Genomic DNA, 23,190 nt, shown 5'->3' with positions numbered 1-23,190 from the left:
GTCCATTCCTGGCACAGCAGCCAGAGTGACCTTCCTAAAGCACAAAAATGCCTTGCCATGTCTCTGACTTAACATTTCAAAGGCTTCTCATTGTCCTCAGAGTCAAGTCCAAAATTTACAGTATGGTTTACGGAGACTTTCTCCCTTGAGCCTAGCCTTTTCATGCTCCCTACCACAAACTCCATAGTCTCACCACTCACTAATTCCTCAGATTCCTAAAATGCACTGAGGTCTCTGGTCCTTTGCATATATTTTTTCCCCTCTGCCTGAGACACTTCCTCACCAATCTTCACTGGCTAACGCTTACTTATCATTCTGATCTCAGCTGAAAGGTCATTTGCACAAGAAACCCTCTCTTAACCACTTAGAATCGGGTTGGGGCCCTAACTAGGAGCTCCCACAGCAAGTTTTACATCGCCCATTATGACTTCCATGAAACTTTAAAGATTAGTTTATTTTTTGACTTCCGAGGAAGTCTGTGAGCTCTGCCGAAGCAGAAGCCTATATCTGTTTTGTTGGTAATTGCATCTTCAATGCCTCGTATAGTGTGTGGCACAAAGTAACCTCTCCGTGCCTCGGTTTCCTCATCTATAAAACAAGAATGAGAGAACCAAGCTCATTGTTTGTTTGCATTTTGTTAAATAACCATTTTCTTATAGCTCACAATTTTCTGGGACAGAAATTTGGATAGGGCTCAGCTGGGTGATTCTTTTACCCCAGTGGCATTGGCTATTCACTTAGTGATATTCAGCAGGCAGATGGCGTGGTCTGGAGAGCTTCACTCACATACCTGACACCTTGATGGGAATGACTGGAATGCTGGGATCAGCTGGAGCTGTCAGCCAGAGTGTCAACATGGGACCTCTACAGCATGGCAGTCTCAAGGTAGTGAGACTTCTTACATGGCTGCAGAGCTACCAGTGTTCCAAGAAGCCTGGGCAGAAGCTGCCAGGCCTCGCTTCAAAAGGTCCAGATGCCCCAGAGGGTTTTTTTGAGAGTTAATTAATATATACGTTAAAGTACTTAGAACAGTGCTTAACTCATAAGTACTATTAGTCATTATTCTTTTTAAGTTTATTTAAGTTTATTTATTTAAGTAATCTCTACACCCATCATAGGGCTGGAACTCATGACCCCAAGATCAACAGTCCTGTGCTCTTCTGACTGAGCCAGCCAGGCGCCCCAGGTATTAATTATTCTCAAAGGGAGGCAAAAATGAATAAGAAGCCTTCCTTTCTCAATTACTGATATGTACCTCCTCGTAAATAAACACTTACTGCCAAACTCTCAGCCTTCTTACTTCCTTTCAATCTGACTTTGTCGCTACACGCGCTCCCTCACCTTCATTGACACTGTCTAGCAGCCGACTGGTATTAAACCAAAATTTAATAGTCACATGCTTTTTTATTAATAGGATATCTACATTAATTTCCATTGTGTCACTAAAGTAAGTTCATCGTAACTCTCAACTGTATAATTCCTATTCTTGTGAACCCGAATCGAGAGTCGGCCTTTGGTGGTAGTCCCTGTCATGACAATGCCACTTCAGCAAGACTAGACAAGGCGTTGGTTTCCGTCACCGCCGCCCAGCTGCGGTAGAGGATTCAAGCGCAGTGCGCCGGACTCTACACGGAATCGCTTTCTCCAGCCCAGCCACCAAAAAAGTGCCACTCTAGCACAGCCTCTGCTGCCTCTCCATCTCGATGATATTCTTTTCCTGTTTCCTGATGTTGCATGATGGGAGAAATAGTCTACTTTCCGCGAGCGGTGCCCAGGGAATGACATAGTTCAGAACTCCATTTCCCGGCATGCATCGTGGCGGACGCTCAGCCCACGCGCAGGAGACCGGTTCCGCTTGCATCAGCGTGGGATCCACGGCGAAATGAGACTGTTCGTGAGCGAGGGCGCCCCGGGGAGCCTGCCCGTGCTGGCCGCGGCGGGCAGGGCCCAGGGCAGAGCGGAGCTGCTTATCAGCACCGTAGGCCCCGAAGGTAGTCGGGCTGGTGCTGGTGGGCGGGGGATGAGGGGGCCGAAAAGCACGCCCGACATACATCCCGCAGTTGTCTTCCCCAAACCCCCACCCTCCATCACTCAGTCCCGTCCACCTCCTCCCCCATTATTCTTGGTCAGCCCATCCCTTTTCTCCCCGTCACATCTTTCATTAATTGCTTCCCTTAATTACCTACCCTTGGTATACCCCTTCCCTCATCTCTAACCCCCCCCATCTTCCCGTATCCCGCCTCACTCCAGTGAACCTCTAGCTCCTTTCCAGCTTTTCCCCACACCCTTCAGGCTCCTCCCACCCCCATACTATCTCTAGTTACTCATCGCCACCTCCAGGCACCCCTTTGTTGTTTTTAGGAAACCCTACTCTCCTCTCCTAAAACAGACGCACATTCACTCCTTTCGGTTTACCTCTTCTACCACCATCTGTTTGGGTGCCTCTTAAAAGTAGTTCTGTCTGTACTCCCAGTTCCTTAGATCACCCTGTTACTCTCGGTTGTTTCAGTATTTGGCTGCTGCACTGTCCCAGTACCACCACCACCACCCCTCTGCAATGCCCATCTGTTGCTTCCAACTGGCGGTCTCAGCTGAACACCTGCTAGTCTGTCCAGCGCATTCTGGACCCACCCCCTTGCAGCGGTCCTACCCAGAAATCTTTCCAGTGTCTTCTCTTTTTCCCTGAACAATGTGAAGTTGTCCTTCTAAGTTAACTTTTTTTTTTTTTCTTTTTCTTGTCTTTCCACTCCTTTTCCTCTTCCACATCAGTGTGTGTGGTCCCGTTCCTGACCCGGCCTAAGGTTCCTGTCTTGCAACTGGATAGTGGCAACTACCTCTTCTCCACTAGTGCAATCTGCCGGTCAGTATTGGTCCTTAAGGCAGGGAGGTGGCTGAATAAAATCAGGGTTTACTGTCCGCTGTGTGGTTTTATTTGCAACCACTACTTCACTGTGGGGTAAGAAATAGGCTAGACAGATGGGCCCCTCTAATTCCACCTTCCGTTGCTCTCTCCTTGGGCAGATACTTCTTTCTGTTATCTGGCTGGGAGCAGGATGACCTCACCAACCAGTGGCTGGAATGGGAAGCTACGGAGCTGCAGGTGGGCCTGAGACATGGGGGATGGCAGGCAGGCCCTTGCTTTGTATGGCCATCCTGACCTGTGTCCCCCACATTTTAGCCAGCTTTGTCTGCTGCCCTGTACTACTTAGTGGTCCAAGGCAAAAAGGGGGAAGATGTTCTTGGCCCAGTCCGGAGAGCCCTGACTCACATTGACCAAAGCTTGAGTCGTCGGAGCTGTCCTTTCCTGGCTGGGGTGAGTTGGGCTCTGAAATGGGGATCAGAGAAAATTGTATGATATGAGAACCAAGAGGAAGGCTATACTCAGAGTGCAAAACCCAACACTGCCACTTGCTAGCAGTATAATCTTGAAAAATCACCAGACTCTTAATTCTCAAGTTTTTTTATTTTTGAGGTGGGGTAATGTTAGTAGCCACCTCAGTGGGTTATTGTGAGGATTAAGCGAGGTAACTTAAAGTTCTTAACGAAGTGTTTGACTCGTAGTAAGTGTTTAGGAAATGTTCGAAATTATTGTCTGCACTGGAAAGAAACATAGTATTTTACCTGTGGACCTTTTTCTTTTTTTCTTCAACGAAGGAGACAGAATCTCTAGCTGACATTGTTTTGTGGGGAGCTCTATACCCATTACTTCAAGACCCAGCCTACCTCCCTGGTGAGAACTGTGCATGTCACTTCATCCCCAACCCCAGCCCAGGAGCTTGGTGGAGGAATTACAGAATGGGCAATACAAAATTGAGGATCCGCTTTGAAGTGTAGCTTGACGGGGCAGTTACAGCATAAAGATGGCTGAGGGAACTGGGGAAGGTAACTGGAGAAACTTAATGAAGAAAGGGAGGAGATCCATTCTTGCCTTGCCCATTCCAGGTCTTGCTAATTTCCTCTTTTCTCCCATGCCCACAGAGGAATTGGGTGCCCTGCACAGCTGGTTCCAGACCCTGAGTTCTCAGGAGCCATGTCAGAGAGCTGCAGAGACTGTGCTGAAGCAGCAGGGTGTCCTGGCCCTCCGGCCCTACCTCCAGAAGCAGCCTCAGCCTGGCTCCTTTGAGGGGAGGGCTGTCAGCAATGAGCCTGAGGTTTGGAACAGAGCAGCAGGGTCCCCATACAGCCTCAGTACCTGGGGGTGGGGGGGGCTTGGAGAGGGACTTCGAGCATGGCCAGTAACTCTTTCAGTTGTTGAGAGCAAGGAAAGTTTCTTTAGTCTCTGGGCCTCCGCAGCTGGTGAGGGATTGTGTCTGCTCTTCACAGGAGGAGGAGTTGGCCACTCTGTCTGAGGAGGAGATCGCCATGGCTGTAACTGCTTGGGAGAAGGGCCTGGAAAGCTTGCCCCCACTTCGGCCACGGCAGAATCCTGTGTGAGTAGGCAGTGATGAGTGGGCTTTGTTTTGGTTTGTTTTGCTTTGTTTTTTTAGGTAGGCTCCACACCAGTGTGGAGTCCAACACGGGGCTTAAACTCATGGCCCTGAGATGGAGACCTGAGCTGATATCAAGAGTCAGATGCTTGGGGCACCTGGGTGGCTCAGTCGTTAGGCGTCTGCCTTCGGCTCAGGTCATGATCCCAGGGTCCTGGGATTGAGCCCCGCATTGGGCTCCTTGCTCGGCGGGAAGCCTGCTTCTCCCTCTCCCACTCCCCCTGCTTGTGTTCCCTCTCTCGCTCGCTCTCTCTCTCTGTCAGATAAATAAATAAAAATGATGCTTAAGTGACAGCCACCCAGGCACCCTGAGGTTTGGTCTCTTAAATGGAAGTTATTGATAGTGCCAATATCTGTCTGACAGGTCACTTGCACTGATCTCTTTAATTTCCATCTTTTCCTTTGGCACTTTGTACCTCTCACCACACTGATCACAGACACCAGTTATGTAATAGAATGTAACCCCCCCAGAGGATAGAACCCCAGGCATACTCGCCTTTATGTTTGCCGTGGTAGGAAGCACACTTCCAATGAAGACAGGTCACAGAGTGACACATGAGCGCCACACAGTGTGCTACAAAGTGCTTAGGGGCTCGGGATACAAGGATGACGGTGGAAGGCTGGTTGTTCGTGAAGGAAGTCTTCCCTGAAGGAGCTGATTTCTCAGCTGGGTTTCAGAAAAAATTACGGTGTTTAGTTATAGGGAGCAAAGTTAATGAATGCAAGAGAAATCAGTGAGCTCTCTTTTAAGGAAATGAGCTGGAAAATGTTCCAGGAAGTAGTTGGAATCTCTAACTGGAATTTATATTAGCAGCTGGGAAGAAGGAGTGAGGTTAAGAAGAAGAATCATTTGAGTCTTTGTTAACAGTAGAAACCATGGGAATCTGAGCTGTCAGGATGGCTAAGGTTGAAGGACACGGTAAAGGATGGGAGCGATTATAGGCTGAGAATGGTTGGAAAGATCAAAGGAGCCCTGGTGAGGGGTCAGTGCCAAGGATGTGTGCAGCCAAGCTGTCGGGTGCGAAGCACAAAAAGAGCAGAGTGGCTCGAGTGACTTGAGACCACAGATTGAGTGGCATGACTAGGCATGTGCCTGGGAAAGTTGCTGGAGAACGTGGCTAGGAAGGTGGTAGCTGATGCCTGCGGCCTTGAGTGGGACCACGGAGAGAGTACCACCGTGGGTTAGGGAGGGGGAGGAGTCAAGGGTACGGAAGGACTTGAGTGGCAGGCTGTGAGTACTTGAAGCAGTGACTGGAGGTCATGCTTCCAGCTGGGAAGAAGGGAAGAGGGTGGTGCTGGGAAAGCGTGCTTGGGTGGCATTGGGAGTCTGGGGGGCGTGGTGGTTGGACAGAACCAGGAAGAGTTTTGTCAATACCCAGGAAGTTGGAGTCTGAGAATGAGCTGGTGGAAAAGAATCAGTCGTGATCCTAAAGTGAGACAGAGGTCAGTGTGGAATGCAGCTCCGTAAGAGCAGTACCTGGCCTTGCTCACTGTGGCAGGCCCTGCACTTTCAACTGTAGGGGGTCTCATGGCTTTTAGGGGAGTTCATGATCCTGTGGTTTCACGTGAGGAAAGACTTCAGATGTACCTGAGTGACAGTAGAACAGGTCTGTGTCTGGGTGTTCTGTGCACTGTTGGTCCCTCTTGAGCCTTGCTTCTTCTCCATGGACTGTTGTTTTTCTCTTTTCCTACCAGGCTGCCTGTGCCTGGGGAAAGGAATGTGCTCATCACCAGCGCCCTCCCTTACGTCAACAATGTCCCGCACCTTGGAAACCTCATTGGTTGCGTGCTCAGTGCCGACGTCTTTGCCAGGTGGAGCCGGCTGCTGGGGGAGGGACCTTCTGAGGGAGCGGTGGGCGAGCAAGGGAACAGAATGCCTTGAGGGTGGAGGCTGGTGGGGGGCCCCTGCGATCACCATATCCCCTCCAGGTACTCCCGCCTCCGCCAGTGGAACACCCTCTATCTGTGTGGGACAGATGAGTACGGTACAGCAACGGAGACCAAGGCTATGGAGGAGGGCCTGACGCCCCAGGAGATCTGTGACAAGTACCACGCCATCCATGCCGACATCTACCGCTGGTTTAATATCTCGTTTGATATTTTTGGTCGTACCACTACTCCACAGCAGACCAAGTAGGTTTCCTCTAATCAGTCAGAAATGGAGGGTGAACGCTGGGGCTGGGGGCAGTGAGAATGTCCTGGAGACGGAACCAAAAGTGTTGTCTAGGCAGCCCCCCCCGCCCCAAACTTAGGATCTGAATATTGCCCTGAAATGGATCCCAAGTATGGGGATTCCGTAGATGTGGAAGGCTGCCCAGGGGCTGAAGGAGCGGTGAGGCAGGGAAGAGACAGAACTTAGGCTCATGGGAAGTATCTGCCTGCCCTCTGCCACCACCCTGCTCTTCCCTGGCTGCTCTGGAGTTGTAAAGACATTCCCTCCCACTCCCATACGGGTGTACAGCAAATACACTCATTCTTTCTCTGCCTGTTATTCATCCTTAATAAAAACTGTATAATGGGCAGGCTGTCAGCTTAATACTGTTAAGTAGTTTCGCAGTTGGACTGGTTAATTCTGATTCTGGGACATATTAAAAAAGAGTACAGTCCTGTCCTTTTAGAGATTTTTGTTAGCGAAGAGTACAAAACTGTTAAGTTTGTATTTGACAAACATAAATTCTAGAGTGTTGAGGGAAGAGATTGTGTGGGGGAGTTGGGGAGTGTGTATGAGGGGTCTGGGTCATCCAGTAAGACTCCCTAAAGATGACTAGATGGCCATGGCCTTGGGGGGCCTTCTGCCTGGTTTCTGCGGCACTGGGACTGATGTGGGGCCTGGGTGGAGTGACAGGAGGGAGGGGGCACCCCCTCCTCTGACCTCCTCTGACCTGGCCCTCCCCTGTGCCTGACTCACCTTGCCAGAATCACGCAGGACATCTTCCAGCGGTTGTTGAGCCGAGGTTTTGTGCTGCAAGATACTGTGGAGCAGCTGCGGTGTGAACGCTGTGCCCGCTTCCTGGCTGACCGCTTTGTGGAGGGCGTGTGTCCCTTCTGTGGCTACGAGGAGGCCCGGGGTGACCAGTGTGACAAGTGCGGCAAGCTCATCAATGCCACTGAGCTCAAGGTGAGAGCAGCATCTCATGGAAGGAGAGGAAGGAGGAAGGAAACAGTCTCTATTGTTCAGGGACTCCCAGGCTGATCCCATTCGGGATTTTTATTTTAGCGTTCAGGACCTTTCCCCAGTGCCTCTTTTTTTTTTTTCTTTTAAGATTTTAATTATTTATTTGAGAGAAAGAGAGCAGGGGGAGAGAGAGGGAGAAGCAGACTCCCCGCTGAGCAGGGAGCCCAAGGTAGAGCTCCATCGCAGGACCCTGGGATCATGACCTGAGCCGAAGGCAGCTGTTTCACCGACTGAGCCCCCCAGGCGCCTCTCACCAGTGCTGCTTTTACCCCATCTCATCGTTCGGTCCATTGGACACTTACAGAGCATTTACCACGTGCCTAGCATTGTGCTAGGAAATAGGCAAGTTGAGGGCCTGCTTCCCTACCTTTGCTCCTGCTTCAGACCACCTGATCTGCCTTTGTTTATTAGTTGTTTTTTTATTCCGTAAATGCGTTTCCTCTTATCTGTGTTTATTCTTTGGCTAACTTACTCGTTCATTTATACAACACATGTGTTTTGAGTCCTTATGATAGGGTAGTCATTGGGGACTGCTGGGGATGTAGCAGTGAATAAGACAGATCTTTCTCTGGTGTGGGGAGGAGACCAACCCTGAAGCCAAGAGCATCCATACAGGATAAACTGCCGAGACGCTGGGACAGTGGCTTCTGGGGAAAGATTTTAGCCAGGTGATCAGGGAAGGCTTGTCAGAGGAGCTGACACGTGACCTGAGAGTTTAACTGAAGAATGAGAAGGAGCAGGTCGGGTGATGATAGGTTGAGAGCGTTCCAAGCAGAAGGAGCAGGAAGTGCAAAGGCACAAGGCAGCAAGCAGTTGGCTGGGCAGAGGGAGAAGGCCAGCTCAGCTGTAGCACAGTGAGAGGGAGGCTGGACTGAGATGAGGGCAGAGAGGTTGGCGGTGACTGATGCCCGGGGCCTGGTAAGCCATTGTGGCAGCTGGATGGTAGGCTGCTCTGTGCAAAATGGACGGGAGGGAAGCAAGAGAGAAGGTGGGGAGACCAGTGTGGAGGCCAGAGTGGTAGCTCAGAGATGGGACGATAGGTTGGCCTGGGCTAGTAACAGCAGGGATGCGGAGGAGCAAAGAATTTGAAATAGATTTCGGAGGCAAACTCTATAGACCTGAACAGGTGAATTCGGGGTGAGGGGACGTCAAGAAAACAACGACTTGGAAGTTTTTGGCTTGAGCCGCTGGGGTAGACAGCAGCACCGTCTACAGACATGGGCAGGCTTGGGTGAAGGACAGGCGCCCTGGTGGAGTGCAGGGGTACCGGGTTTGTTCAGCTTGCGGTGCCTGTCTGACACCCACGCGGAGGCGTCAGGTAGGCGGTTGGAGATAGGCTGGTAGAGCTCAGGACACAGGTCCTGAGAGAGATCTCGTCGCTCCGCTTCAGAAGCCCGGGCGCCTGGCTGGCTCAGTCGGTAGAACTGGCGCCTCTTGATCTCAGGGTCAGTCCTGAGTGAGTTCAAGCCCCATGCGGGGCGTGGAGCCTCTTCAAAAGAGAAAGGACTCAAAAGCCCAGATCAGAACTCATTGGGAAGCTTCCATTGGCCACCTCCCACGCCCCGACTATTGAGTTCTCTCGCCATCCCCCGCCAGTATTAGAGTCAGTGGGTGCCGTGAACATAAGTATTTCTTGATGTTTTGCTTTGAAAAGGTCTGCACTTGTTTCTCAGGGGACCCGCTCTCCCTGACATGATTGTAACTTTCTCAGGGAGAGGAAATGTGTGTCTTGGCTCCTTCCTCCCCTCACACAGCTGTGTACAGTGCTCTTTACTTAGCCTGCACTCACAGAGTGCTTTTTCCTATTCTTTGCAGTGATAGGACAGAGTCGTGAAACTCTTGAGTAACAAATGTTATGCTCTGTGGACCTGAGTATTCAAGTTCACAGAAGGCCCAAGTAAGCATGAAGCTCAGTAAGATGGCAGACTGGGGAGCTCATTCCTCCGTGCGTCTCCCTTTGCCTGCACAGCTTCCTCTGGCCTCAAGTACTGATCCTACGTCATCACTGTGGGTCACCCTTTCCCTTGAATTTCCCTTCACAGAAACCTCAGTGTAAAGTATGCCGGTCGTGCCCTGTGGTGAAATCCTCTCGGCACCTGTTCCTGGACCTGCCTAAGGTAAGTGGGCCTTTGCCTCAAGCTAGTCTGCATGGCCTCTTCGGGCCCTCTGCCTCAGCCACAGATCTGTACCAAGCCATGCTCAAGTGTTTTTAATTTCCCTTTTAAAAATACAGAGGCTTTTTTTTAAAGAATTTTATTGATTCATTAGAGAGAGAGAGAGAGCAGGAGCAGTGGGGAGCGGCAGAGGGAGAGGGAGAAGCAGACTCCCCACTGAGCAGGGAGCCCGACGTGGGGCTCGATCCTAAGGACCTGGAGATCATGACCTGAGCGGAAGGCAGATGCTCTACCATCTGAGCCACCCAGGCGCCCCCCAAAATACACAGGCTTATTGTAAAAAAGGCATAACAGATTAAAGGGGACAAAGTGCAAGGCCTGGGCCTGTTCCCCAGAGGTATTGAGGCTCATTTTCCTTTGTGTCTATTCAGAAATAACATATGCAAATGAAAGTGTTTTCATATCTTTTTTCTTTTTCCTAATACAAATTAGATCATGGCATTCACACTGTTTTGCACTCTACTCTCTTTCTTTTACTTTATGATGTGTCTTGACTGGATTTTCTGCATTAGTAGATTTGCCTCCTTTTTAACTTTGGAAATAATTTCAAGTTCACCAAAAGCTGCAAGAATAAACAGTTGCGGGCGCCTGGGTCCTCAGTCATTGGGCGTCTGCCTTTGGCTCGGGTCATGATCCCAGGGTCCTGAGATTGAGTCCCGCTTCGGGCTCCCTGCTCAGCGAGAAGCCTGCTTCTCCCTCTCCCACTGCCCCCTGCTTGTGTTTCCTCTCTTGCTGTCTCTCTCTGTTGGAAAATAAATTAAATAAAAATAAACAGTTCCTAGATCAAAGAACCTCATGTACCCATTATCTAGGTTCACTAGTTGTTAAGGTTTTGCTCTATTTATTTAAGCATATTCTTGCTCTTTCCACATATGCACGTGCAGACGTAGCCTCTTTAATCTCTTTTTTTTAAAAGATTTATTTATTTGTTTAGAGAGAGGAGCGTGCGTGCACACAGTGGGGAGGGGCAGAGAGAGGGGAAAGAGAGTCTTAAGCAGACTCCGCTGAGCATGGAGCCCGATGCAGGGCTTGATCCCATGATCCCAAGATCACCACCTGAGCCGGATGCCTAACCGACTGCCACCCAGGTGCCCTTGTATACTCTTTACTCTTAAATACTTAATTGTGTTTCCTAAGGAAAAAAAGATATTCTTGCATAGCCATAGTAAACAACTTCAAGAAATTTAACATTGCTGTAGTCTGATCTACTATCCATATTTCAATTTTGTCAGTTATCCCAATAATACCTTTTATGGGGTTATTTTTCCTTTAGTACACAGCCTAGCTCAGGGTCATGTATTGCATTTAGTTTTTCTATCTGTCTAGTTTCCTTTAATCTAAAACAGTTCCTCAGCCTTTCTTTATCTTTTATCTTTTAACAGTGTTTAATACTGCGGTCCCTGCACCCCCCAACCTCCCCCCAATAGAATATTCCTTATTTTGGATTTGTTGGCTGTTTCCTCATGATTAAATTCAGGTTATGCATCCTTAGTTGGAATACTACATAAATGGTATTGTGTCCTTTCCAGAGGTACATGATGGCCATTTCCCCCTGATTGGTGATGTTAATTTTGTCTAGTTGCGGTGTTACTCATTTTCTCTACTATACAATTAACATTTTTTCCCTTATAACTTATAAGCAGCTTATGGGAGTATATTTTTACAGCATACAAATACCTTGCTCATCATTAAAAGGTGCTATAGGTTTAACATCCATTTAATCATTCTTTTTTTAAGCTTTTATTGAGAGAGAGAGAGAGTGAGCAAGCACAAGCAGGGGGATGGCAGAGGGAGAGGTAGAAGCAGGCTCCCCGCTGAGCAGGGAGCCCAGTGCGGGGCTCAATCCCAGGACCCCGGGATCATGACCTGAGCCAAAGGCAGACACTTAAGCAGCTGAGCCACCCAGGTGCCCCTTAGTTAATCATTCTTATCCTGAACCACTTTTCATGAAGCTTTTCCAACTCTCCAACCCCTACTCCAGCCCCTTCTCCTTTGCTCATTTATTAGTTATTAGGTATCCATTATCAGTGTGGGCTCATGGATTCCTATTGTTTTCAGTGGTTTGTAATTCATTCCTGTCATGAATTATTTTCATGTTCACATTGTCCCTTATTTGGCCAGTGGGAGCCTCTAAGATCGTTTCTCTGTGTTTTTGACATCTTCCACCTTTTGCTAAGTGCTTCCTTATTTTCTGGCATGACAAGATATGTAGGTTCATTTGTTTCAGCCTCAGAATCAGCCGTTTCTCCACAAAGCCCTGGTTCATTTTAGTAGAGAACAGTATTAGAGACCCAGATTGAGGTGTGCTCATTGCAACTGGGGTGTCTTTGCGTCTAGGCCCTTCCCGCAAAAAGAGTTAGGCATTCATTTGAAGTTCACACTGTGACACCTGCAATTCCAGTCCATCCCTACAGGAGTCTTCCCCATCTTCCCTTATTTCATGTTTGTTTCTCCCTTCTAACACAGTAAGTACCCTGGCTTCTGACCTTTACTCATTTGCTCAGTCCTATGGTACACCTAAAAATAATTTCAGAATTGCTTCACCCATACCACTACAAAAAGCCCTGCTAAAAAGAGTTTGGGGTTTGTTGGCAGCCTTGTCCCTTCCGCCAGCTGAGGCTATATAATCAGATAATGTGTTCAGAATTGTTTTAGCTTAGCTTCTTCCCCCCCTTCACCGTGGTTTTGTTACTGAAATAATAAGTTCGGTTCATTTGCCTATAGTTTTTTTTCCTCTCCTTGTCCTTGTTAATTTTATTTTTTGAATAAGGAGAACATCAATCTGCTTTTAAAAATCAAAACCATACAAAAAAGTATATACTCAGAGAAGTGTCATTCCCTTTCCTGTTCATGCCACCTTGTTCTCCCATCTCCTGTTGCTAATCAGCTTTGTCTTCAGTTTTATTCTTAATGTGTTTACTTTTGTAAACATATATATCAAGATAAGCAGGTGTGTGTGTGTGTGTTTTCTTATTTCCTCTTCTCATTCAAATTCAGCATTCTGGGTGTATACTCTTTTGCGTTTTGTTTTTTTCACCTGACAGTATGTTCTGGAAATCACTCCATATCAGTTCATAGATATCCTTATTTGGTCAGTTTTTAACAGCTGCATAGTACTCCGTTTGGTGTAGGTACTATAGTTTATTCAACCTGTTTCCTAGGACTACCATTTAGGTAGTTTCCAGTGAATTGTGATTATAAATAATGCTGCAGCAAATAACCTTGTGCTTATGAATTTTTGTACTGTTGGAAGTGTATCTTCAGGATAAATTCCTTAAAAGTGATTACCTGCATATGTAGTTTATTGCCAAATTTTCCTCAATAGGTGTTGTCTTGTTTTGCCTTCCTACCAGCATTGTGTGCATGTTTCCCCATAGCGTCACCAGTAGAGCTACTGTCAGGCTTCAGAAGCTATGGTATTTATGTGCGTAAATCACATGAACCATTCCTTCCAACAGATTTATCTTTGTTTTTCTGCTTATAAAAATGAAATAAGCTTGTTTCTGAAATTTCAGGTAGAAATATGGTATAAAAGTAGATGTTCCGCATAATTCCATCTGAGAATAAAGCACTGATACATATATTTCTTCACAGTTTTTTTGAGTTTCTGTGTATCTGTATGTTATTACTTATTTTTATAATGATAGGATTATATGATATATTATTTTGTGGTTTGCTTTACTTAATAAATGTATCTTGGAGATCTTTATATGTCCAGTACATACAGATCTAACTCACTCTTTAATGGCTTTATAAGTATTTAATTGTATCGATAAACCATATTTCTTTAAACTCTGCTCAGCCATGGGAGTTGGTTGCAATTCTTTTGCTATGATGAGCATGTACTTCCTTATATACGCATCCGTGCACTTTTGTGTGTTTTTTTTTTTTTTTTTTTTTTAGATTTTATTTGTCAGAGAGCGCACAAGCAGGGGGATCAGAAGGCAGAGGGAGAAGCAGGCTCCCAATGCAGGGCTCGATCCCAGGACCCAAAGCTGAGGCAGTTGCTTAAGTGACTGAGCCACCCAGGCATCCCATTTTTGTCTATTTCTATTGCAGAAATTCCTAGCAGTGGAATTGCTATGTCAAAGTCATGAGTCTTTTTATTTTTTTTTTTAAAGTTTTATTTATTTGACAGAGCACAGTCAGGGGGAGCGGCAGGAAGAGGGAGAAGTGGGCCCCCTGCTCAGCGGGGCTCAATCCTGGGACCCCAGGATCACGCCCTGAACTGGAGGCAGATGCTTAACCGACTGGGCCACCCAGGCGCCCCAGTCACGAGTCTTTTAATTGTATACTGCCAAACTATTCCAAAGAGGTTGTACATATTTATCCTTATGCGAACCATGTATGAGACTGTCCTAAATCAGCTCTCTGACTTTCTCTGCCATCTCAGCTGGAAAAACGACTGGAGGAATGGTTGGGGAAGACATTGCCTGGCAGTGACTGGACACCCAATGCCCGGTTCATTATTCGTTCTTGGCTTCGGGATGGTCTCAAGCCACGCTGCATAACCCGAGATCTCAAATGGGGAACCCCTGTACCCTTAGAAGGCTTTGAGGACAAGGTATAAACCCTATGCTTTATTCATATGTCATACTATTCTGCCTTTGGGTTGAGACCCTGAGCTAGTAGAATAGACTCTTGATTATGTCTTGCTTCATTTGAAGGCTGGGTTGGTGAGGTTCTCCCAGTGTTCCTTCATCCTAGTCTGACTCCGTCCTCCTGGCCCTCCAGGTATTCTATGTCTGGTTTGATGCCACTATTGGCTACTTGTCCATCACCGCCAACTACACAGACCAGTGGGAGAGATGGTGGAAGAACCCAGAACAAGTGAGCAGTTCTTGGTTAGCCTGTCTGTGGGGAGGGTGCGTGCGTTGGGGTGGTTAGGGTTGGGTATCTGATCTTTCTTGGGCCTTTGAAGAAGATCTCAGGACCTTTGTTTCCCAACTGTATTCTGTAGGTGAACCTGTATCAGTTCATGGCCAAAGACAATGTTCCCTTCCACGGCTTAGTTTTTCCTTGTTCAGCTTTAGGAGCTGAGGACAACTATACCTTGGTCAACCACCTCATTGCTACAGGTACCCTGGAAGACTGAAGATGGGGAAGTTCCTAGGGAAAGAGGGCTGAGGCAGTATTTGGAAGAAGATCCTGGAGAGGTGCTAGATCTTGAGTTAGGAGTTGAAATGAAATAGGAAGTAATTAGAACATGAGAACTCAACCCAGAAGAAGGGAACACGAGCCTAAGAAAGCAAAAGCCTGAAGCTAAAATTTTATAATGGGTAGAAGCAAAGGGCAAAAAAGACTAAAATGGAGAGGAAGAGATCCTCAAATTCTTTGTAGGCCCGCTACTCAAGGAGAAGTGTTGCTGGACACCCATAGTTAAGGCTGAGGGAGAGGAAGAGTTAGTGGGTCAGAGAGGAAAAGGTGTGATTTGAGCACATGGTTCTCATTCTCCTTCTCTGTCCAGAGTACCTGAATTACGAGGATGGGAAATTCTCCAAGAGCCGGGGCGTGGGAGTGTTTGGTGACATGGCCCAGGACACAGGGATCCCTGCTGACATCTGGCGCTTCTATCTGCTCTACATTCGACCTGAGGGCCAGGACAGTGCTTTCTCCTGGACAGACATGTTGCTCAAGAATAATTCTGAATTGCTTAACAACCTGGGCAACTTCATCAACAGGTGGGACTTGGGCAGGTGGTCAGGGTTAGCAGATGAGCTGGGGGCGGGGCGGGGTGGAGACTAGCTCTGCTCCACTAGGTGGGAGATGGAAGAGATGGGGGTGCCAAGAAGGCAGGAATAAGCAGGAGCTGTGAGGGATAGGGAGGACAATGTGGAAAGTGGATTTCTATCAGTTGGTATCTGATCCTAGAACATAGTAGGATATGTTTGCTTTGGGTGAAGTCAGTTGTACAGGTGTCTTTTAGCAAAGTTGGTCACAAAATGAATTTTTGCAAATTGGTTTCTTATTAATGTTTTTTATAGAATTGGAAATGGGGACGCCTGGGTGGCTCAGTCGGTTAAGCGGCTGCCTTCGGCCCGGGTCATGATCCCACAGTTCTGGGCTCGAGTCCCACATCGGACTCCTTGCTCAACAGGGAGCCTGCTTTTCCCTCTCTCTCCCCCTCTGCTTGTGCTGTCAAATAAATAAAATCTTAAAAAATAAATAAATAAAATTGGAAATGTATTCTCTCCTAGCAAAAAAGTTACATTAGACAAGTTTGGCTGAAGAAAGGGGTTATTTTAGTGTACGGGTAGGAGACATTTACTGTACTTTGGGGAGTTTTTGTTACTTTAGGCTCACACTCCATTATTGATCTCCATCTCAGCTCTTCTGCAGTCTGAAGAAGTATACTCTGTGGCTCCCCACCCTTTCAGATTTGGTTGTCAACCGCATTTCACAGATTGTCTCTATTAGAGTACTGGGTAGCAAGTTACATATATTTTGACTTGATCGTTCTTTATATTGATTTCTTAAAAATGAAACGGATGGGGCGCCTGGGTGGCTCAGTTGGTTAAGCGACTGCCTTCGGCTCAGGTCATGATCCTGGAGTCCCGGGATCGAGTCCCGCATCCGGCTCCCTGCTCAGCGGGGAGTCTGCCTCTCCCTCTGACCCTCCCCCCTCTCATGTGCTCTCTCTCTCTCATTCTCGCTCTCTCAAATAAATAAAATCTTTAAAAAAAAAAAAAATGAAACGGATGTTGCCTAACTTTATCAGGTTTCTTATTCTTAGGGGAGAGAGAGAGAAGAAAGAATTTGTTAAGCTTTGCCTTCTAGCTTGAGGGAGCCAGGAGGTGTCAGTTCTGAGAGAAAGGAGAATTAGGAGAATCAGGTCAAATTTCTAGAAGGAGACTGGGCAATAATTCCTCTTTTCTCTTCCCTCTCTTTCCTTACTAACATCAAGAGCTGGGATGTTTGTGTCTAAGTTTTTTGGGGGTTACGTGCCCGAGATGGTACTTACTTCTGATGATCGGCGCCTGCTGGCCCATGTCACCCTGGAACTCCAGCACTATCACCAGCTGCTGGAGAAGGTTCGGTAAGCAATCTTGCACCCGGGTCTCATCTCAGTGATCTCTGTTGGCATGTTGAGAACCCCATACTGGTCCCTCTGGGACTTTACACCTTGGCCCACCCCCTCCCTTCCCAGGATCCGGGAGGCCCTACGCAGTATCCTCACCATCTCTCGCCATGGCAACCAGTACATTCAGGTGAATGAGCCTTGGAAGCGGATTAAAGGCAGTGAGGCTGACAGGTAAGTTTGGCTACAGGAATAAAGTGGTGGTGGGCCGTGTCCTCCTGGAAAGTCTGACTGTCTCTTCTTCCCCAGGCAGCGGGCTGGGACAGTGACAGGCCTGGCAGTGAATATCGCTGCCTTGCTGTCCGTCATGCTGCAGCCTTACATGCCCACGGTCAGTGCCACCATCCAGGCCCAGTTGCAGCTGCCACCTCCAGCTTGCAGTGTCCTGCTCACCAACTTCCTGTGCACCTTACCAGCCGGACACCAGATTGGCACAGTAGGTCTGAGGGCTGGACGGGCCGGCCTCTGATCATCCCTGCCCTTGCCATGCAGCCTTCGGGGTGAGGTCAGAGAACTTGGACATAGGACTCTCACAGCTGTTTTCTGAACCCCTACCCCACTCCTCCCCACTGTGCACTTAGGCTTGTTTCTGACAGAAAGGCCTTGGTATTTGCTCACAAGCTCAGTATCATCTAGCCCATATGCCATCATCACTCTTCATGCCAGAACCCAAGACCTGGCACGTAAAACTAACTGGTCTACAGTAGACGTTTGAAGAAACACCACAGTCCCCTGGTCTCCATAATGCCAACAGGCAGTGAGCAGGGAGAATACAGGATAGCCATTTCCTCTTTGACACAAGAGGATAAAGTAAGTTCACCTTTATAGCCTTGTGTCAGCCTAGCATCCTTAAAATAGTTAAGTAGTCTTGGACCTTATTAATACTTTGGCCTTTCAGAGTCAGTGCCAGTGCTTTATCTGGATTCTTTACTGAAATTGGCAGGCATTTGTACATTTGTTTCTTCTAAAACATGTAGAGTTCCTGAATGTCAGTGACTGGGGATAGAGTGGCCCTGTGCACAGTCTGGCAGAGTTTCTGCCTCGTCAGTGAATGATTATGGAATTCTTTCTTCACAGGTCAGTCCCTTATTCCAAAAACTGGAAAATGACCAGATTGAAAGTTTGAGGCAGCGCTTTGGTGGGGACCAGGTGAGAAAGCTGGACTGTGCTGTCACCCAGCAAGAGCCACAGTGTCCTCTCCTCGGTGTCCCTAAGTAGTTCTCACTCAGTACTCTCTCCAGCTTCCGGTCCTGCTCCTTCCTTCCTTCGAGTTGTTCTTCCCTGTCCTAGCAGCAAGAGCCCTTGGAGTGAAAGGTCATTACCGTCCCCTGAGCTGTGAGGCGACACCCGAGGCTGGGGGCATATTTACAGAGCAGGTTTAACTCTGTTGTCCTTCTCCAGGCCAGAGCACCGCCCCCCCCAGCAGTTGTAGGGGCTGTGGCAGCCGCTGCACCACGGCAGGTACAAGTGCTGACAGACGAGGTGACAAAACAGGTACGCAGCGGGGGCCCGGGGAGAGCGGAAAAGCCGAATCCTAAATAGGCTCTCTCTGGTCTCACTACTGTTCTTCCCCCACCTGCTCTGCTCTTAGGGCAACATTGTCCGAGAATTGAAGGCGCAAAAGGCAGACAAGAACCAGGTTGCTGCCGAGGTGGCTAAGCTCTTGGATCTGAAGAAACAGTTGGCTCTAGCTGAGGGGAAACCCCTTGAAACCCCTAAAGGCAAGAAGAAAAAGTGAAAGTGAGAACCTGGCTCATAGAAAGTGACTTTAATGGATACGGACAGTAATAAATAAATGAACAATCTCTATATACATGCTGAGACCCTTTCCTGTCATCTACCCCAAGCTTCCCCCACTCCTGACTAGATGGGGTTGAGGGTCACATCACTGGCACTGGAGGAGATGGTCGGCAGCCACTTTTGTGAACGGTAGGTAGTGGCCTGAGGGGGAAGCGATGGTCCCAACTGTTCATGCTTGGTGCAGATTAACCATTCGGTCAATGAGAGCTCGGCGAGTCGCCTCTACTTCCCTGGTCAGGCGCTCGATTTCCTGCTTGAGCCGTTCATTCTCTTCAGCTAGCTGTGCCACTTTCCTCTCATTCTCTTGTTCTTTCTCCTTGATGCGTTGCTTTCCAGCCCCAGCTGGGGACTGGCCACTCTGTTTCCGTTTCCTGGGTCTTCTGTGGTCTTCCTCTTCTTCCTCCTGAGCGAGGGAGCTCTGACTGGAATCTGGAGAGCAAGGGCTCTGGGAGGTGTTCGTGACCTCTGCTGGTCCTGGCTCCTCAGTCAGCCAACTCAGAGAGGCAGGGTCAAGAGTGGTGAAGGATTTTGATTCTTCCTTCAAAGGAATGAGGAAAGGTAGGGTGGATATTAGTTGAGAAGGGAAGGGCAATTACCCCCACCCCACCCCAGCTTTAGGCATAGCATTCTCACCTCCTTGTTTCCAGGGGGTGAAACATAGGTACCCCCATTTTCATCTGAGGACAGCACCTCTTGCAGGTCCTCATACCAGGCTTCTAGCTCCCAGCTGGCCAGTGTCCCAAAGGAAAAAGGCAATGACTCAGCTGCCATCTCTGCAGTTGGATCAGGCTCTGGAAAAGGACATACTCAGGATGGGGGGTCAGGGGTGGGAGCGGAACAACTCCACAAAGCATTCAGATCATCTATATAGGCTGGCACACTGGCCTGGTACCTGTTTGCAGATCAAGTTTTACTGGAACATAACTACATTCATTTATTTACATACTGATTATGGCTGCTTTCATGCTAAGAGTGGAGACCTTAGCATCCAAAATATTTACTGTTTGGCCCTTTAAAATGAATCAATTGGTCTATACTAATTTTCCCTCTGCTGCTTTCGCCTGGCACTTGAACAAGCATGGGTCTAGAATATACATTCTTAAGGCATCCTGGTAAAAGTCCTCAGCCTCTCTTGAGGAACTGTTGGTAGTTTCCAGGGGGCAATTATCAGACCATCTTGTGTTCCTTTCTCCTCCTGTGTGGGCAGGCCTTTGGGTGAGTCTAACCTTGATGGGGACTGAGGTCTGGTAAGACCAACCAATTATCTTTGTTGGGGCTGACAGCTCACTCATCCAGCTTTCAATTAGGACATGCTCTAAGAATAGTGATTTGGTCACCTAGTTAGGGGCAGGCCAGGAAGGTGGATGTGGCCTGTCAGCAAAAGTCTGCTCCGATTCAAACCCTCCTCTACTGTCTTCTCTAGGTGTTTTCATAACTTACTAGGACACCAGTACAAGGACCCTAAGCAGCATGTGAGAACTGGTTTTGGGAAAGGTATGGTGAAGTTTACCTGCTCTCAGGTGTGGTGATGTATGAAGATACACTTCCTTCTGGAACACTGTGGGGATCAAAGATAGATGTTAGCCATTTTTGGAAGGGAGGCAGGCAGCTCCTTTTATCTCCAGCCTCCTGTTGGTCTTTCCTCATTTCCTGTCTTATAGGGTGTGGACAGTCAATGGTCCCTGCAGCCATTTCCAAGGACAGAGGAGAGCCTGACCTTTATTTTTAGTTGCTGACATTTGTGGTCCCAATTACATAATCGAAAAGTCATGGCCAGCTCCACTTTCTCTAAATTCAAGGTAGGCCTCAAACCTGCCAGGGTAAGGACTGGACTACAGGGAAGGCAACAGATCAAGTGGTATTTTCCTAATTCCATTCACACACTGACATCTTCTAAATGCACATTTCCAGTCTTGATCTCTCCTGGGACTTCCAACTGTGTTACCTAATTGCTTACTAGAATCACCTTTTGCATGTCTAAAAGGCATCTCGGACTTCATATGTCCAAAGACAAATTCTGCTCATCTTCCCCTTCCATGGTCTTCCCTATCTCAGTAAATGGCAACTCTACTTGCTTAAGCCAAAAGCCTTAGTATTGTCCTTGATTCCTGTCTCACACCCCACAATTCAAACCACCAGCTAAATTTTTTAAACTCATTCTTCAAAAACCCAGTTGCATTGCTTTCAGTCTAGATCAAGTTACTACCCTCTCTGTTGGATTACCCAGTTTCTGCTCTTGCCACCCCTCCTCAAGTCTGTTCACAACAAACAGCCAGAGTGAGCCTTTAAAAAGTTAAGTCAGGTCCTGTCATTCTGTTCAAAACCCTCAATGACTTCCAATGTCATAAATATTAAAGGCTAAGTTCCTTAAAATGGCTTAGCGGACCTCACACAATCTACTTCTTTCCTGCCCTGGATTTCTCATTGACCACTGCCCCTCCTTAAATCCAACCAGCTGGCCTCCTGTTTCCATGCTCCCACCTTAGGACCTCTGTTCTTGTTCCTTCTCCTGGAAGGTTCTTCCTTCCACCTATCTGCAGGGCTTACACCCTTGTCTCTTTCTAGATCTCTCATTTAAATGTCACCTCAGTGAAAGAATCCCTAGCCACCCAAGGTAAAACTGTAACCCCCACCCTGAGCATTCGCTACCCTTCCATGCTTTGGTTTTCTCCATGGCACTTTTGTATTCACGTGCACCTTTTCCCACTGAAATGTAAACTCTGTGAGAGCAGAGATTTTCTTGTTCATGGATGTATCCTGGGCCTAAAACGCATGGCACATAGTAGGTGCATGGTAAGTAATTTGTTAGGAATGAATGGGTAAGTTCTCACCAGTCTCTTACAGGGAAGGGAGGAGGAAGCCCAGAGGCAGAGCAGCAGCTGCCTATCCCCAGGGACTGGAGATGCAATATCGCCCAGAATGTTTCTCTTCAGGGCTGTCCTCCCTGGGGAACCCTCCTTGCCTTCCAGTGGGTGGGACGCTGCTTTCATCAGCAGTGGTGCCCCAGGCCAGAGGGCTGCAGAGCCAAACAGGGGGCTGGCCTGATGCAATGGTTACACACACAGATTATTAGTTGGAGACGGGACAGGGGTAAAGAGACAGGGACCTATCTCAGGGGAAAGACCATACACTGGGGAGACCCCAAATGGCTTCCCACACTTAAGAGATCCGGGATGCTCTCTTGTACAGGAGGCCCAGGGACCTCTAGGGGAATGGGAAACCCATCTCCGCTCCCCAACCATTAGCACCCTTCCTCCCAAAGTCTTGAGTCAGTCTCCTTAAGGTTCTCTTCTCCGTTAGGGTGTGGAATGGCTGTCCTGTGGAGGATCCAGGAGCCCCAGCTACCGACGTGGCCACTCTGGCCCTGAGACGCTGAGACAGGATTGGGGGTGGGGTAGGGGTAGTGGCGTTCGCTGATGGTGAAGCGGAGGCAGTGGCGTGAGCCATGTTCCCCTAGGCTTCTCGGCGTGGGGGAGTGTCCTGCTGCCCCGCCTCCAACCGCACAGGCCCAACGAGGAGGCCTGGGGTCAGAAACGGAAGAGAATAAATCTCCCTAGGGCATCCGGACCCCCTGGCCCAACGGCACAGAGCCAGGCCCATGCTCCGGGCAGGGGTGGGGTGACGTTATCGTCCTAAGGAAGAGAGGGCTGTGAGCACCACTCCTGAATAAACGATACTCCCCATCCCTCCCTCGGACTGTCACTGACTTCATCGGGGAAGGGGTGGGGCCACATGCTAAAAAGCAGATGCCGTAACTTTGAGGGGACAACCCGTGTTCCCGAGGATAGGAGGGTAAAAAGTAGATGAGGGATCAGTACTCGCCTCTCTCCTCAGGTTCCGGCTCTGATTTTGGCTCTGTGGCTGCCACCCGCTCATCTTCAACATGATACGCTCTGTGTCTTAGACTCAAGCCTCTGACCTCGGTAGCTCGGAGCACTTATCTTTTAATAAGGCCTTGCCCTCCTCTCGGGGGCGGGTCCAGAAGCTTACCAATCAGAACGCGGCACGCCAGCTCTGGCCCCGCCTCATCCCTTACATCCGCCACTCAGAAGCCCCCGCGGCACCGCCCCCATCGCTCCCTCCTGCTTGGAGGTAGACGTTGTGTTGGACCCGGAAGTGGCTTTGGGTCACGAGGCTTCGCGGAGGAGGTGAGTGAGTCATGCGCGCGCGCGGAGGGGAGAGCTGGAGGGGGAGGGGAGGAAAGGGGGGCGGGGATGATGCAATGTTTGGCAACCGGTGTCTCCGCGCGCACGCGCAGGGGACTACCAGGGTGGTGGGAGGTGCGGGGGGTGGTGGTGGCGGAGAGGAGAGGAGAGGGCGGGGCGCCAGCGCCAGGCTCCCAACGGCCCCAACGGCTATCAACCGTGGCTGCCCCTAGGCTGCCTGCGAACCCTCGGTGCAGCTTGTCTTCCTCAGGAGCTCTTATTCTGCCCACCTGGCATTAGCCCCCGTTGCACCTTTTCCATAAGGGACTCC

The 23,190-nt window shown here is 48.8% G+C and overlaps 2 protein-coding genes across 4 annotated transcripts; one reads left to right on the top strand and one right to left on the bottom strand.

Annotated features, from left to right (window-relative positions):
- Nucleotides 1-1,833: 1,833 nt before the first annotated feature.
- MARS1 (methionyl-tRNA synthetase 1) lies at nucleotides 1,834-18,727 on the top strand. 3 transcript variants are annotated; one of them, XM_027593869.2, is made up of 22 exons: nucleotides 1,883-1,991; nucleotides 2,770-2,860; nucleotides 3,022-3,100; nucleotides 3,179-3,313; nucleotides 3,655-3,730; nucleotides 3,979-4,151; nucleotides 4,324-4,430; nucleotides 6,183-6,299; nucleotides 6,417-6,620; nucleotides 7,404-7,605; nucleotides 9,705-9,779; nucleotides 14,230-14,400; nucleotides 14,571-14,666; nucleotides 14,797-14,914; nucleotides 15,304-15,517; nucleotides 16,741-16,872; nucleotides 16,984-17,088; nucleotides 17,164-17,350; nucleotides 17,992-18,063; nucleotides 18,156-18,228; nucleotides 18,316-18,408; nucleotides 18,506-18,723. In XM_027593869.2, exons 1-22 carry the CDS (start codon nucleotides 1,883-1,885, stop codon nucleotides 18,571-18,573), a joined length of 2,697 nt encoding a protein of 898 aa, XP_027449670.1. In that variant the 3' UTR covers nucleotides 18,574-18,723. The 3 variants fall into 3 exon arrangements, with proteins under 3 accessions (XP_027449669.1, XP_027449670.1, XP_027449673.1); XM_027593868.2 differs by lacking the exon at nucleotides 18,156-18,228 and having other exon boundaries at nucleotides 1,834-1,991; nucleotides 18,506-18,727; XM_027593872.2 differs by lacking the exons at nucleotides 1,883-1,991; nucleotides 2,770-2,860; nucleotides 3,022-3,100; ... (1 more) ...; nucleotides 3,655-3,730; nucleotides 18,156-18,228 and adding an exon at nucleotides 3,739-3,882 and having other exon boundaries at nucleotides 18,506-18,727.
- Nucleotides 18,668-22,649, bottom strand: DDIT3 (DNA damage inducible transcript 3). Its single transcript, XM_027593873.2, has 4 exons — nucleotides 22,537-22,649; nucleotides 20,225-20,272; nucleotides 19,348-19,505; nucleotides 18,668-19,252 (listed from the first exon to the last, which is right to left on the bottom strand). The coding sequence occupies exons 3-4, from the start codon at nucleotides 19,483-19,485 to the stop codon at nucleotides 18,884-18,886; spliced, it is 507 nt and encodes a 168-aa protein (XP_027449674.2). The 5' UTR covers nucleotides 19,486-19,505; nucleotides 20,225-20,272; nucleotides 22,537-22,649; the 3' UTR covers nucleotides 18,668-18,883.
- Between the last annotated feature and the right edge of the window lie 541 nt (nucleotides 22,650-23,190).

Source organism: Zalophus californianus, chromosome 9 (genome assembly GCF_009762305.2).
Source record: "Zalophus californianus isolate mZalCal1 chromosome 9, mZalCal1.pri.v2, whole genome shotgun sequence".
NCBI classification, from domain to species: Eukaryota; Metazoa; Chordata; class Mammalia; order Carnivora; family Otariidae; genus Zalophus; species Zalophus californianus.
The sequence above is the reverse complement of the archived record's forward strand: the minus strand, read 5'-3'. Positions and strand labels throughout refer to the sequence as shown.